General features: G+C 46.7%; 1 protein-coding gene across 5 annotated transcripts in view; it reads right to left on the minus strand.

Annotated features, from left to right (window-relative positions):
* Positions 1 to 16565, minus strand: part of osbpl7 (oxysterol binding protein-like 7) — a 99936-nt gene that overhangs the window by 35040 nt on the left and 48331 nt on the right. For all 5 annotated transcript variants that reach the window (XM_038778457.1, XM_038778454.1, XM_038778451.1 and 2 more), the window contains exons 9-11: positions 12684 to 12767; positions 6701 to 6851; positions 2050 to 2186 (exon numbers count right to left, since the gene is read on the minus strand). In XM_038778457.1, the coding sequence (XP_038634385.1) occupies positions 2050 to 2186; positions 6701 to 6851; positions 12684 to 12767 (372 nt within the window). The remainder of the gene's footprint in view (positions 1 to 2049; positions 2187 to 6700; positions 6852 to 12683; positions 12768 to 16565) is intronic.

The following is a 16565-nucleotide window of genomic DNA, read 5'->3' on the forward strand; positions in this document are numbered from 1 at the left end:
CCTGCCAATCGTCTATCTGACCATTGTTCGGCACGCAGTGGGGGAAGGTGGTGTTGCTTTCAAGAAATTATCACAACCAAACCCGACAACATCCTCCACAAACTTCGACACCAACACATTTTCCAGCATAGCTTAGAAGAGGGCAAAGAGCAAGAAGCTGGCTCACATGGTGCCTCCACCCCAGTAAGTTCCCAGGTCAACTGTCAACACCTCTAATGCCACCTCAATAATGATCAGCAAGCTCAGCACAGATCTAACTTGGGACGCGCGTATCAATTCTTCAATGAACATGGCTGTGCCCACCAAGTCATTAGTAAAATGTTTGGATGATCAAAAGGAGTTGACAGGATAGATGGAAAGAAAATCTTTATTCTGGTGGGAGGGGCCAGAACAAAATAACGTTAAAATTAGCGCTAGAGGATAATAGGGTGTAGAAACAGATGTGGGCCATTCGGCCCATCGATCTGCTCCACCATTCAATGAGATCGTGACTGATCTGATGTCATAATCCTCAACTCCATTTTCCCACCTTATCCCCATAACCCTCTGATTCCCTTAAAACTCTTGTCTGTCTCAGTCTTGAACATACTTTATCGACCCAGCCCCCCCACTTTATCGACCTAGTGCCCTAGAGCCCTCTGTGGAAAAGAATTCCACAGATTCACTATCCTCATAGAAGAAATTCCTGCTCATCTTCGTCTTAAATGGGCGACCCCTTACTCTGATATAATTCCCTCTGGTCCTAGACTCTCCCACAAGGGGAAGACAGCCTCTCAGCATCTACCCGATCAAGCCACCCTCCCCCTCTGAAAATCCTATGTCTCAATAAGCTGCCTCTCATTATCTAAAGTCCAATGAGTACAGGCCCAACCTACTCAACTTCTCATAAGAAAATCCCTCCATACCCGGGACCAACCTAGTAAACCTTCTCTGGACTGGACTGCCAGTATATTTCTCTTTAGATAAGGGGACAAAACTATTCACAGTATTCCAGGTGTGATCTTATTAGTTCCTTGTATAAGTTTAGGAAGATTTCCCTATTTTTATACTCCCATTCCCTTTGAAATAGTTTTCCTTTTTTAAAAAAGGGCAATTTAGCGTGGCCAATCCACCTACCCTGCACATCTTTTGGGGTTGTGGGGGCGAGACCCATGCAGACGTGGGCAGAACGGACAGTGACCCGGGGCCGGGATCAAACCCGGGTTCCCGGCAGCGTGAGGTAGCAGTGCTAACCACTGTGCCGTCACCGTGCCGTCCTCATTCGCTTTGAAATAAAGGCCAACATTCCATATGTTAGACCTGGAAGCATTTCTTCACACAAGGGGGTGATGGATATCTAGAACACTCTTCTTCCCCACACCCCACAGCCCTCAACACCTGAAGCGGGGGGGGGGTCAATCCAAATTTCGAAACCTAGATTGTGGATTATGTTGTTAGATCATAGGAAGCCATTCGGCCCATCAGGTCTGCACCAACCATCTGAAAGAGCCCTCACCCACTCCTCCAACCTATCCCCATAGCCCCACCTAACCTGTACATCACTGGATACAATGGAGCAATGTTATCATGACCAATCACTGGTGGCCAATCCACCTAACCTGCACCTCTGTGGGAGGAAACCGGAGCACCCGGAGGAAACCCACGCAGACACGGGAGAAACACAGACAGCTACCCAATTCCGGAATTGAACCCGGGTCCCTGGCGCTTTGAGGCAGCAGTGCTAACCACTGTGTCGCCGTGCCGCAAATCAAGGGCATCACGGGTTAGGGAACCAAGGTGACTGGAAGGAGTTAAGATGCAGATAAGCTATCATCTAACTTAATTGGTGGAACAGGCATAAGTTTACTCCTGTTCCTACACAGTTAAGTAGTGCGATCTATTGTTTTTCAAATGCAACAATTAATAGATGACAAATTATTTAGGCCAATGAAAGAATCCAAAAAGAAATGGCAAAAGAAAGATGTTCATACAGGAGACAAGTGTGTGTCTCAGGGTGCTGATACAGTGCAACAAGAAGCCAAGTAAAGGACAGACTAAAGATATTCTCACCTCAGATAAGGTGTTCTTTAGGTTAGTGATCTGGATGGCTGGTGCTGCAGGATCCAGTTCTTTCTCCAGCCACAACTGCTTCAGTTTCTCCCTCTCGATCGCGAGGGTGTTGAAGAGGGACTTCAGGCTCGAGTGAACTGAAACAAAAGGAGAAAAAAAAAAAGTGAAGCAATTCACCTTTTAAGCTGAGCACACCCATTTCATTTATTACTCTTCTCCAAACCACCCGCCATCATGCTCACCAGGCACGTTGCCCAGTCCAGAAATGAATGGTAACAGGAGAGTAGGGATGGGCCATTTCTCTGTTGCTTTAAATGGTTGATCAGATTTCATGAAATGCTCTTCACTCCTCCCACAGCTGTGTGTGTGTGTGTGTGTGTGAGACAAAGTGTATGTGTGTGTGTGTGTGTGTGTGTGTGCGCGGCCGGGGGGGGGGGGGGGGGGGGGGGGGGGGGGGGGGGGGGGGGGGCACAAGATAGGCCCAGCTCCTTCTTGCTGTTGTGAAACTCAATTCAGTCTTCAGAAAATGTGCAAGTTGGCAACTTAGCAGTTTTACCAGTCTACAGCCAATTCGATTCGCTCCACACAATATCAAACAGCTGAAGGCACTGGATACTGCAAAGGAAATGGGCCCTGATAATATTCTGGTAATAGTACCGAAGGCTTGAGCTCCATAACTTGCCCCTAAGCTGCTCCAGTGCAGCTACAACACTGGTATCTGTGGAAAATTGCCCCGGTTATGTCCTTCACATAAAAAGCAGGACAAATCCAACCCAGCCTATTATTGCCCCGTCAGTCTACTCGATCAGCAGCAGAGTGATGGTAGGGGGTCATCAACATCACTATCAAGCAGCACCTCCTTAGCAATAACCTGCTCGCTGACACTTAGTTTGGGTTCCACCAGCTCTTGCCCTCATTATAGACTTGGTTCAAACATGGACAAAAGAGCTAAATTCAAGAGGTTAGGCTATGTGACATCAAGGCACCATTTGACTGTGTATGGCATCAAGGAGCACAAGCAAAAAAAATGGGAATCAGGGGGGAAACTCTCCGCTGGTTGGAGTCATACCTAACACAAAGGAAAATGGTTGTGGTGGTTGGAGGTCAATCATCTTAACTCCAGGACATCACTGCAGGAGTTCCCCAGGGTAGTGCCCAAGGTCCAACCATCTTCAGCTGCTTCATCAATGACATTCCTCCCATCATAGAAGTGCAGATGATCACTGATGGCTGCACAATGTTCAGCATCATTTGTGACTCCTCCAAATGCAGCAAGACCTGGACAATATCCAGGCTTGGACTGACAAGTGGCAAGTAACATTCGCGTCACACAAGTGCTGGGTAATGACTATTACTCTTTGACAATCAATGACATTACTATCGCTGAATCTTCCTCTATGGACATCCTGGGGGTTACCATTGATTAGAAACGGAACTAGACTAGCCATATAAATACTGTGGTACAAGAGCAAGACAGGGGTTAGGAATCCTGTGGCGATTAACTCACCCCTTGATTCCCCAAAGCCTGTCCACCATCTACAAGGCACAAGCCAGAAGTGATGGAGTAGTCTTCACTTGCCTCGATGAATGCAGCTCCAAAAACACTCAAGAAGTTTGACAGCAGGGGCTGGTTTAGATCACTGGGCTAAATCGCTGGCTTTTAAAGCAAAACAAGCAGGCCAGCAGCACGGTTCGATTCCCGTACCAGCCTCCCCGGACAGGTGCCGGAATGTGGCGACTAGGGGCTTTTCACAGTAACTTTATTGAAGCCTACTCGTGACAATAAGCGATTTTTCATTTTTTTTTCAGCATCCAGGACAAATCAGCTTACTTGATTAGCACCCAATCCACAAATATTCGTTCCCTCCACCATTGATACCCAATGACAGCTGTGTACACCATCTACAAGATGCACTGCAGCAGCTCACCAAGGTTCCTTAGACAGCACCTTGCAAACCCATGAGGGCAGCAGGCACATGGGACCACCACCAGCTGGGAAATCCCCAAGTCACACACCATCCTGACGCGGTGGCCTTCCTTCAATGTTAATGGGCCAAGTTACTGGAACTCCCTCCCAAACAGCACTGTGGGTGTATCTACACCCCATGGACTGCAGCGGTTCAACAAGGCAGCACACCACCACCTTCTCAAGAGCAATTAGGGATGGCCAATAAATGCTCGTCTAGCCAGCAACATCCACATCCCATGAATGAATTTTTAAAAGAATGGTTTCGCTTACTTGGAGGACATAGCCATCTTTCATTGTAGGTTCCTTCCAAACCACCCCCCCCCCCCCCCCCCCCCCCCCCCCCCCCCCCCCCCCCCCCCCCCCCCCCAAAACAACACACACACAGTTGGCTAAGATGAGGAACTCTAAGTAATGAATTACAGGGGTTATCCCAAGCCTTATTGCTCTCTGACCTAGTGAGGAGAGCGGGCACTGCATTGCACTGCCAGTTCCATCGAGGATGGTCAGCTCCGAAACACTATGGAACCCGCACTTCTCATAAAAATTACACCTAAAGGGAATGGGCAGAGTTAAATACATTTTGAACTAACCCAGTCCCAATATTAGAGTAACACAGAATTAGAATTGTTGGAATAGGAAAGGAAAATGACAAGATAGCGCATCTCAGTTGGGCTTGTCTTCTAGCTTTGGATTTGACTCTTTGGAATGGTTCCCAGTTTAACTAATCACAGAATTTACAGTGCAGAAGGAGGCCATTCGGCCCATAGAGTCTGCACCAGCCCTTGGAAAGAGCACCCCACCTAAGCCCATGCCTCTACCCCATCCCCGTAAGCCAGTACCCCCACCTAACCTTTTTTGGACACGAAGGGCAATTTACCGTGGCCAATCTACCTAACCTAATGTCACAGTGTTTTTCTACAAGGTGGTATTAATTTCCTGTGAATGCTTGGGATCAGTATGTTAAATACAGTGTTTTTTTTCTTTTTTAAAGACACGGTGGCCAATGATGTGGGACAATATTCAGAAATTCTTTCATAGGGCAGAGATGCTTTAGTGGGTTGTGACAGCAGGCGTGTGAATTTTATGGAGTAATTCAGGCCACCCCTCAGTTTGAGAGTGGGTCTCATGCCCCACAGGGACCAGGAAGTCCCAGACCCTCGAGAGATGCTGGACAATCTGATTGGCTGACAGCTCTTTAGCCCCAGAAGTAATGGCCATTGGGGACTATGCTAATCTGGGCAGGGAGAAAGAACAGGGATACTGGACTTGAAAGTAAATGGGGGTATTTTGGTTGGACAAGGTTTGGGGACCCCAGCAAGACGGGATGGCGAAGGAGTGTAGTGGGAGGGGCAGGGAGACACAAAGGTGGGGGTTCTATCTTGGGGGTGTGATAGTCCCTCGAGCCTACTTTGTCATTACGTTAAGAGGGGTGGGTGGCCCCCCATGGCATAGAGGCCCCCCACTCTAAAAAAGGTAACTCCCCTTCCTCTCCACCTTTTTCCCCATTTTGAAACCTACCGGAATGGTTGCCTTCCTTCCACCTTCCCCAGCCGCATATACTGTTTGCAACCAAGGTGGAATAAGGTGGATTGAGGGTGGACAGAAAGGCGGGTAGCTCTAACATAGTCATTTTTAACTAGAAGGTGCCTGACACGAATAGCCGTGTCAGAATTATGATATCAGGCAGCAAGGCTGGAGGGCAGGAAGTGTATCTGATACAAGATTGGATGTCATAGATAATATGTTGAAGACATCAACCACAGCACAACTGCCAGTTGGCGTCAACTGTCAACAGTCCTGTGGCTATTCCATTCCCCACTCATTGCATTTAGCATCTGTGAAGGGCTCTTCTTTGCAAACTTACTTAGGCCCCGGAGCCTGTTCTACCGTTCAATCATGTCCAACCTGTATCTCACCTCCATTTTTAATTCATTCATGGGATGTGGTCGTCGTTGGCATTTATTGCCCATCGCAAATTGTCCTTGATCTGAGTGGCTTGGTGGACCATTTCAGAGAGCAGTTAAAAGTCAACCACATTGTTGTAGCTCCTGAGTCACGCAAAAGCCAGACCAGGTAAAGACGGCAGATTTCCTTCCCTCGGAGCCGTTAGTGAACCAGATGGGGTTTTACGACATTCGACAATGTTCATCATTCGGCTCTTAATTCCAGATATGCTATTGAATTCAAATTTCACCATCTGCCGTGACAGGATTCGAACCTACATCTCCAGGGCATTACCCTGGGTCTCTGGATTACTAGTCCAGTGACAATACCATTACGACATCGCCTCCCCATTTACTCTTTTGTTCCAGACCCCTCTTAACAAAGATATATCAATGTCAGTCCTGAAACTTTCAATTGACTTTAGGGGATAGAGTTTGAGCTTTCCACTACTCTGTGAATTTCCTGATTTCTGAATGGCCGATTGCCAAGATAAACCCTAATTTTCTGGTATCCTACACCAAAGGAAATAGTTTCTCCATGCCCATCTTATCAAAACCCTTAAATCATTTTAAATATGGTACTTTGATTATGCCTCAACTCTTTAATTTGAAGGGGACATAAGGCAATTTTATTTCCACCTGGCTTCACAATTTATCCCTTGAAATCTTGGTAACGCACTGGTGAACCCGTGCTGTCCTTTTCTCAAGGCTAAACCCGTACAAGCACCCTCATCGTTACCTGTCTGCGATACAGAACAGAAGTCCTGCTGCAGCTGAAAGTAATCTTCTTTTACGGTAAGGGGGACGGAGACACTTTTCAAGTCCAGGCTGTCCGGCAAGCTGGGCGTGGATACATGTAACTTCGCAGAACGCATGACATCGGAGGCAGCCTGGTGTGGAAAAAGTAAATTCTTAATACAATAAAAAAATAAATTCTTAATATAATACAGTATATATGGTTTCCAATCGCCACTCAAAAATGTTATGAAAACAAAGTTAATTTTAATGGAATTAAATTTGCATTCGTAAACATTAGAAAGAAGGAATCGTTTTAAGTGTGTTTAGTTTAATGTTTCTGCGCCTGAGTTATAGTTAGATTCATGCCAGACAAAGATTTTTGTATGTGACAGTGTTGGATAAGTTCCAACTGTGTTTCTATTGTGCTTAGAGGGCTACAGCATGAATAATAAATAACATGCATAAGCATGAGGGCGTTGCTTAGCAACAGGGGCATTGTAAGGTACAGAAGTTTTTAGGTTTTAGTTTAGCTAGTTTGTGGACAGTTGGAGAGAGGTAGAGAAAGAGAGAGAGAGAGAGAGAGAGAGAGAGAGAAAGCAGCTCCCGCAGCTCTGCTAGCAGTGGGTTTCGACGCTAGAGAGGGAACATCTTGCTCAGCTTTGCGAGAGGAAAAGCCATACATGGAGTAATGGTTAAAGAAACAAGTGCAGAGATTTGAACAGCAGCTAGTTAAGGAAACTAGAGAAATGCAGAGACGTTTCCAAGAAGTCTGTAATTAAAAGGTACTAAAATAGAGCGCTCTCCAGTTAAGACAGACAGAACTGAGAAGAAGGCTGAGACACCAGAAAGATATCTGAAGCGATTTTCAGGTTTGAGATTTTATTACAGCCTGTGGAACGGGAGATGAAATAACTATGGAAATCGGTGACTGGATGTCGGTGTTTCTGTAAAAGCAGTTAATAAAAAGGGAACCTAAAAGGGAGTGGTGTAAAGTCCTAAACTGGATTCAATGCTAAAAGTGGAGTTGGAGCTTTGTTTAAATATGTGATTTGGGAAACCTGGTCTGGATTTTGGAATGCAAGCCGCTAAGGGAAAGCATATTTATGGAAGAAAATTTTAAAGCGTGTTTTTGCGAGTGGAGTTTGGAAACCCTCACGTGACAATCACCTCGGGAATTCTGAGGAGATATCCACAAACATTTACTTTGGGTTCAGAATGCAGAGTGTATTTCCCCACAGTTGTCTTGTGTGCTTAAAAGGGGACTTTGAGCTAATGGGACCATTGTCGCTTCAGATGTAGTTTGTGGGCAGCACGGTGGCGCAGTGAGGCATTGCTGCCTCATGGCACCGAGGTCCCAGGTTTGATCCCGGCTCTGGGTCACTGTCCGTGTGGAGTTTGCACATTCTTCCCGTGTTTGCATGGGTTTCGCCCTCACAACCCAAAGGGTGTGCAGGCTAGGTGGATTGGCCACGCTAAATTGCCCCTTAATTGGGAAAAAAATAATTGGGTACTCTAAATTTATTTTATAAAAGCATATCACTGAGAAAAGCAAATGTTTACCTAGGAAAACACTGGGGGTATCGAAAAAGTAACTGTGAAGTGGAGAGATAAGAAAATTGACACGAAAATTGACAAAAGCTGACTCTACAATGAGTTCCTTTTGGAACCTAATCACTGTTGCAGAATAGGTAAATTCAGTGGCAGGTTTTGAATACAGCAAGATTCTGCTAACACCAGTCCCCAGATAATTTGCTCAAATGGTGCAGATTAAGCCATGGATTCTGGTTTGGAAACCAGAAAAATCATCCTCAAAATACTGCCATGCCTTTTATGGCCACCTACCCTGGCAGACTGGGCGTCAATTCAATATCCAATTGGAAAGACGGCACCACCAACAATGTCAGACTCGCTCTGTTAGACTGCATGCACGTGTTAGTCTAGATTATGTGAAGTTCTGGCGTGGGGTTGAACCTGCAACCTTCTGTCACAGAACAGTGTGAGCACTGTACCACATGGGCGACATTATGGTTAAATTCCTCTGTAAAAACATTCAATGGATTGCCACTCCGGGGAATTGCACATTACAGCAATGAGCACAAAGAACCCATTATGTGTGATCATACCGAGATGACCATTCCTTTCCTCAAGTTCTAACATGCAGACTGAAATCAAACCGAGAGCCATTGTCTCAACACAACAATGGGTCTGCACAAAATTTGTTCGTTTGTTTTTGAATGAAGGACATTCTGAAAAAACGCATTTAAAATAAGTAGATTAGTTCTAGAAATAGCTGAGGAATCTCATAAGAACATGCCGCATGAGAGTTCTTAATATCACACAGGGTGAATTCAATCTTGCGACATCTTGGAAACAATGCAAAGTCATGAACTTGATTTATTGAAAGCACAGCAGGACATGACTCAGAACATTTGAAATGGATGAGTCAAGTTGAACTTGCATGATTGGATACCAAACAAAGAACAATGCAACTTCTCTTCTGCTCTTGCAACTTCGCATTTCAAACTTTACTTCTGTTGTGAACTGCTTATTTTTGAACTTGTAGACTGCATGCAAATGCACATCAATGGCCAACAAAGTAAACAAGTGTTTTCCCCCCCAATTTTCTTCCCTGTTCTCAAGACACAGCTTCAAATGGAATATCTCCAGAGACTTGAGCTGAACATCCAAGCTGACACACCAATGCAGTACTACGAATGCACTGCACAGTCAAGAGGTGCTGTCCTTCAGATGAGAACTTTGGGTTCAGCTTTGCTGTCACCCATGGAACTTTGTGCTGGCATATAGTGTTTATTAGGACGTGATCTTCCCAAAAGAGAACAAAGTTCCCGAGCAAGCAAAGAACAAAGAAAAGTACAGCACAAGAACAGGCCCTTCGGCCCTCCAAGCCTGCGCCGACCATGCTGTCTGTCTAAACTAAAATCTTCTACTCTTCCGGGGTCCGTATCCCTCTATTCCCATCCTATTCATGTATTTGTCAAGATGCCCCTTAAATGTCACTATCGTACCTGCTTCCACCACCTCCTCCGGCAGCGAGTTCCAGGCACCCACTACCCTCTGTGTAAAAAACTTGCCTCGTACATCTCCTCTAAACCTTGCCCCTCGCACCTTAAGCCTATGCACCCTAGTAATTGACCCCTCTACCCTGGGAAAAAGTCTCTGACTATCCACCCCGTCTATGCCCCTCATAGTTTTGTAGACCTCTATCAGGTCCCCCTTCAACCTCCAAGCGCATTTAGCCGCATGTTTCCAGGCACCTGCAGTGCCGAGAAACACATGTCTATTAACAGGACTCGCTTTGAATAAGGGGCCTAAACAAGGAATGCGCAGCCAAGGCTGTACATAGCCCTGTTTTTTACTATGGAGACATCCGCTCACTGGAACTCCCCGTTGTATGGTGTCCCGATTTCCGAGGCCCACAGAAAAAAAAATCCCCAACCACCCCCAGCCCGAACAAAACATGGGAGGGTACCCCGGCCCCACACAACACCTACACCAGGCAACCCCATCGCGCACAAAAAATGCCAGCTTGGCAGTGCCAGGCTGGCACTGCCAAGGTGCCGAGGTGGCACCAGCAATAGTAGGAAACCACCCTGCCCAAGGGGAATGGAGCTGGGTGCCTCCGATCCCCTTGGAGGCACCCACGAGTGCCGTTCCGTCTGGTCCCCATTGGTGGGTACCAGTACCAAATGGCGCTCGCCCGAGATCCCCGAGGAGAAGGGACTGAATCTCAAAGCCTCGGGTACCTCAGGAATCTGCACATTAGAGTGTGGCTTACTGCCTCGCTCTAATATACAGATTTGCCAAAAACTGATCCTGCCCATTGCGGGCGGGAATCCCCTGGCAACGTTTGCAAGATTGCGTTGAATCCCGTGAGTCGTTGCAAGCCGGATAGATCCCGGGAGCGGGGTCTCCCAGCTGCACAAGGCCACACTGCGTCGCGGTGAGATACTTTTCCGGCGCAGCTTGACCGGAAGATCTCAAGGGAGATGGTAACCTGGAGTTGATATCCGCATGATCATATCGCAAGGCGGAGCAGGCACGAGGGGCCATTTGGTCTACTCCTGCTCCTATTTCTAATGTCATCACTAAAAACTAAGCAGATTACTAGCCATTTTCACATTGTTATTTGACCTGCTGCAATTACCTGTGCACAAAATGGTCACTGCACCCCTCACATTACAAGTTACTTCACTTCAAAAGTACTTGGAACATCCCGAGGTTGTGAAAGATGCTACATGTGGTTTTTATAATTCAATCTCCAAATTGTTCATTCTTCGAATCGTGGAACATTTTTAGCCCAAGCAAGAGGCTTCTCCGGCCATCATATCCATATGAATGTGGGATCTCAACTGGAGTTGTCTACTCTGTATGGGCGGGATTCTCCATCCCGCCAGCCCCATTGTCCGCCATGCGCGCTCCCTGCCGGCTGTGGCTCCGCCATTCCGGCAGCCGGCCCATGGGGTTTCCCATTGCGGCCAGCCCACACCATCGGGAAACCCGCGGGCATGGGTGTGCTGCTGGCGAAGCGGAGAATCCCGCCGACGGAGAATCCCACTGTATATCTTTTAAAATTCTCCCATTCAACCATAGAAGGAAAATTGTCCTCACAAGAGTCCTCCTGTGCATCTGGAATACGCCTGAAAAGAGAGACATGTTGTTGAAGCTTCCCACCGTCCTCTCATTGGGATAAATTTAAGAAGATCACAATTCAAACAATCTCAACAATTTATACCACAGGAGAAAATGATGTTGGTTGGTTTGCCAGTCGATTCAAATTGGCCAAGACAGCAAGTATTAGATGCAAATCCGTGATTGGGCAACACTTGCGGAACAATCCTGAGTGCGCCAATAGCTACACTAACAACCAATTTAAGATCAGTCAAGCTTGAAATGTGGTTCATTCACACGTGCGAGACGCGGCATACGAAGAGAGTTGCTGCAACTCTCTTTGGCTTCTAACGTATACTGATACACTGGGTCCCACTCCATATAGACAAAAGCAATACGTTCAAGCCTTACGCTTTCTTTGAATGCCCGGGGAGTTTGGGCAGCTTATAGTTACTCTATTGTTTTTCAATGGCAACACCTTAGCCAGAGCCAACTTGCGAACCAATCAGAAGCCTCTTTCTTCCTGTAGAGTAAATTGTGATCATTTGTAATTTTTTCGCTTTCTTGTGCTTGTCCTGATGAGTGCAAGATGAAAAGCTTCAGCAACATGTCCCTCTTTTCAACAGTAACTCAAGTTCTGTACTACCAAGTGATTGTAACTATACATCTACCAAGTTGGAGTTTTCTGTACTACACAGTCCTAGGAGCCTGAGGCTAGATCGAATACCCTATTCATTACCACCAGTAAGATAGCACAAACCTTGAACACTCCTGAATGTCTATTACAATGGGCAGTTCATTCACAACTAAGTTACTGAGGAAACGTCAGGAAAGGGAATGTTGACAGACAAAAGACCACCTTGCTCTACTTTCAACACAAATGTGAAGGTCGAGCATAAATAGGGTCCTTATACACTATCTTACAAAATTTTACATGAAGACTTCTGTGAAAGTGAGAGTAGGGCAGCACGGTAGCACAGTTGCTTCACAATGCCAGGGTCCCAGGTTCGATTCCCGGCTCGGGTCACTGTCTGTGCGGAGTCTGCACATTCTCCCTGTGTCTGTGTGGGTTTCCTCCGGGAGCTCCGGTTTCCTCCCTCAAGTCCCGAAAGACGTGCTGTCAGGCGAATTGGACATTCTGAACTGTCCCTCTGTGTACCCGAGCAGGCGCCGGAGTGTGGCAACTAGGGCATTTTCACAGTAACTTAATTGCAGTGTTAATGTAAGCCTACTTGTGACAATAATAAAGATTTAAAAAAAGAACATTGGAATTATAAATTCTATAAGACCTTCAGGGACACATCAATCAGAGAAGAGTGGTCTAGAATCCATATTTCAGGCAAGTGACCCATTACCTTGGTCTCATCCTTTGCGAAGCTTTGGGTGCACCATATTTTAGAGGAACGTTTTTCCTTTTTTGGTTTGTCAGCAAGGAAACCCTGGGGCAATTCAAAAAGCAAAAATATAAAAAGATTAATGTAAAAGATTGACATATCCACAGCAGTGTTTTAAAATCAAAACATACTCAGGTTGGGAACTCCAGTAAACATTAAGTTTTGGGAACTGCGATAGCTTGCGACACAAGTTGTTTATTTCAAATGATCACACAATGCTAGGCCAATGTTCTTCAACTTTTTTTTTAAAAAAACGTGCCAGTAAAACCACAAACACATCCTGTCACAGGCAGAATTCTCAAAATATATTTTTGGGGGGGGGGGGGGGGGGGAAGAGAGAGAGAGAGAGAGAGAGAGGAGAGAGAGAGAGAGAGAGAGAGAGAGAGAGAGAGTGCGAGAGAGTGCGACAGAGAGCGAGAGAGTGCGACAGAGGGCGAGAGAGTGCGAGAGAGAGCGAGAGAGTGCGAGAGAGAGCGAGAGAGAGAGAGAGAGAATCTGTGAATACCAGCCAGCGGCAGGAATCCCAATGGCCCGGCGAATCAGGTGCCAGGCAAAGAAAACGGGTTTCATGCCAGGCAAGTTGCCCTGCCAACGTGGACAAGGTCCTGCTGGCATGAATTGGGGCAAGTCCTGAGAAACCAATATCTAGCCGGCTCAAGGGGTGGCAAAGGGGTGTGTGTACCATCCTGACAATTGCCTCTAGGGTGCCGGGGTGGGGGTCTTCATGATAGGTGCGGGGGGGCAGGGGGTTTGCGCCGAGTTGGAGGGGCTCAGGTCGGGGATCGTTTGGCTGGTCTTTCCATCTGCAGCTTTTAAACCCTTTAAACAGTCTGCTACTATCTCAAAACTAAAGTTCAACAGGGCAGGTGGTCTGCAATGCTCAGACCCGGAGGGTCAGAGATCGAGGTTCCAGTGTTGTGGAAACACCGCCCCCATTACATCATTTCCCTCAGAGGTTGCAGCAACTCCCTTCGGCTGATGTTAGAGTAAGCAAAGAGAGTTCCTCTGTCACTATGCACCCCAAGTACATCCCCATTGACTTTACTATGAACTCCCAACTTCTACATCTATCTCCACTTGTTATACACATTGCAAAAGGTGCAGCCATGATGAACTAATGGCACCCTTCTGTGCTGCCTAAGTATTTAAAACAGTTCGATACAACTCGCGTTTTCTTACACTCCTTATCTATTAACAGCAAAATTGACAGTTTGGAAGAATCTCGCATTTTTCGCTCAGAACTGCCTTAAAACTCTCCCCATACTAACAAAAGATTCCCCTTTCTCTCTCTTACAGATTGACAACCAAGCAAATACACATCTCTCTGAATTAAAGGTGCTCCCTTGATGATAAATTAATTATAATTCGAGCACAGGATCACAAACAAACTGCCTGTTTTTAATTTCAACGCAATTTAACTAATGTAAACTGGTTTAACTAATTTATAGACGAACCTATTAACGAACCTGAAGCCAACAGTGAGGCGAGTCGCTGCATCTTCAGATTTAGCGTTAACTGCCTCGTCATGAGCTCTATTCGTATTTCATGTGAACCTGATTTCCTCACACTGGTTTTGTAATGTTGCCACAAGATTTCCTCTGAAATGTTGTTTCTCCTTTGCTTGGGTTTCTTTCTATCAACTTTATAAAAAAAAATGATATCCTTCTCTCCTCCATTCCCAATGCCACCGGCTCTTGCCGAGGCGCTGATTCACAGGGTGACCATTCCTTTTACCCGGGTTTCAGTAGACTCTCAGGCTGTGGCAGGCATCACAGTTCCACCCAGTCCTGCTCTCGTCCAACGTCTGGACATATACACCTCCCAGAGGGCGATTAGAAGAGGAATCTACGGGCAACCTTCCTCCCTTGCTTGAAGGCACCAAGGTGAAATTCAACACACTTTTTTAAGATCATATTAAAATAGGAGTAGGAGTAAGCTATTCGGGTTCCTCGAACCAACTCTCCCATTCAGCAAGATCTTTTTTTTTCTTTTTTATAAATTTAGTGTCCCCAATTCATTTTTTCCAATTAAGGGGCAATTTAGCATGTTCATTCCACCTACTCTGCACATCTTTGGGTTGTGGGAGCGAAACCCACGCAGACACAGGGAGAATGTGCAAACTCCACATGGACAGTGACCCAGACCCGGGATTGAACCTGGGACCTGGTCGGCGTGAGACTGCAGTGCTAACCACTGCGCCACCGTGCTGCCCCATTCAGTAAGATCTTCACTGACTTCTGCAATCGTTGAATCAGCTACTTCAGTACAGATCTAGCATCTTATCTTTACAGCCTAGTGCAAGACAGAGCACTTCAAAAAAAATCTGTATTATTGTCACAAGTTGGCTTACATTAACACTGCAATGAAGTTACTGCGAAAATCCCCTCGTCACCACATACCCGCGCCTGTTTGGATACACAGAGGGAGAATGCAGAATGTCCAATTCACCTAACAGCACGTCTTTTGGGACTTGTGGGAGGAAACCGGAGCACCCGTAGGAAACCCACGCAGACACGGGGAGAACATGCAGACTCCACACAGACAGTGACAAAAGCCGGGACCCTGGCGCTGTGAAGTAACAGCGCTAACCACAGTGCTACCGGCCGCCTATGTAAGAGGTGAATCAGAGAGGAGTCGTGAGGAAGTTAATTTGATATCACGTCTTTAAGCCTCTAACTGCTCGGGCATTTTTCCTGTCTGAAAAGACCAAGTACAGAAATCGGAGTAATTATTTTCAAAAAATCTTTCATGGAATGTGGGTGTCGCTGGCAAGCCCATTCCTAATTGCCCCTCGAGAAGGTGGTGTTCAGCTGCCTTCTTGAACCGCTGCAGTCCCTGGGGTGTAACCAGTGGTGTTAATAAAAATAAATAAATAGTGGGCAGCACGGTAGCATTGTGGATAGCACAAATGCTTCACAGCTCCAGGGTCCCAGGTTCGAATCCCGGCTTGGGTCACTGTCTGTGTGGAGTCTGCACGTTCGCCCCGTGTGCGCGTGGGTTTCCTCCGGGTGCTCCGGTTTCCTCCCACAGTCCAAAGATGTACAGGTTAGGTGGATTGGCCATGATAAATTGCCCTTAAGAGTCCAAATTTCCCTTAGTGTTGGGTGGGGTTACTGGGTTATGGGGATCGGGTGGATAGGGTGGAGGTATGAGCTTGGGTAGGGTGCTCTTTCCAAGAGCTGGTGCAGACTCGATGGGCCGAATGGCCTCCTTCTGCACTGTAAATTCTATGTAACTGCACCCACGGTGTTGTTAGGGAGGGAGCCGCAGGATTTGGACCGAGCGACAGAGAAGAACAGCGATATATTTCCAAGTCAGGATGGCGTGTGGCTCAGAAGGGAACATGCAGGTGGTGGTGTTCCGGGCATCTGCTGCCCTTGTCCTTCGTGGAGGTAGAGGTCGCAGGTTTGGAAGGCGCTGTTGAAGAAGCCTTGGTGAGTTGCTGCAGTGCATCTTGTAGATGGCGCACACTGATGCCACTGTGCGACAGTGGGGGGGGGGGGATGTTGGGAGTTGGTGCCAATCAAGTGGGCCGCTTTGTCCTGGATGGTGCTGAGCTCCTCGAGTGTTGTTGGCTTGCACTTTTTATATAATCACTGCACGTCGTCACCAACAGCCTTGTGCATTTTTGCTCACTTATCCAAAATCATCTGGCATTTAACTTCCATTTCTCTGCTTTACTTTTTAAATCCAGTTCTTTAAAAAAAAAATTTAGAGTACCCAATTCTTTTTTTTCCACAATCTTTGGGATGTGGGGATGAGACCCACGCAAACACAGGGAGAATGTGCAAAGTCCACACGGACAGTGACCCAGGGCCGGGATCGAACCCAGGTACTGGGCGC

The sequence above is a fragment of the Scyliorhinus canicula genome, chromosome 19 (assembly GCF_902713615.1).
Source record: "Scyliorhinus canicula chromosome 19, sScyCan1.1, whole genome shotgun sequence".
In the NCBI taxonomy this organism is placed as follows: Eukaryota; Metazoa; Chordata; class Chondrichthyes; order Carcharhiniformes; family Scyliorhinidae; genus Scyliorhinus; species Scyliorhinus canicula.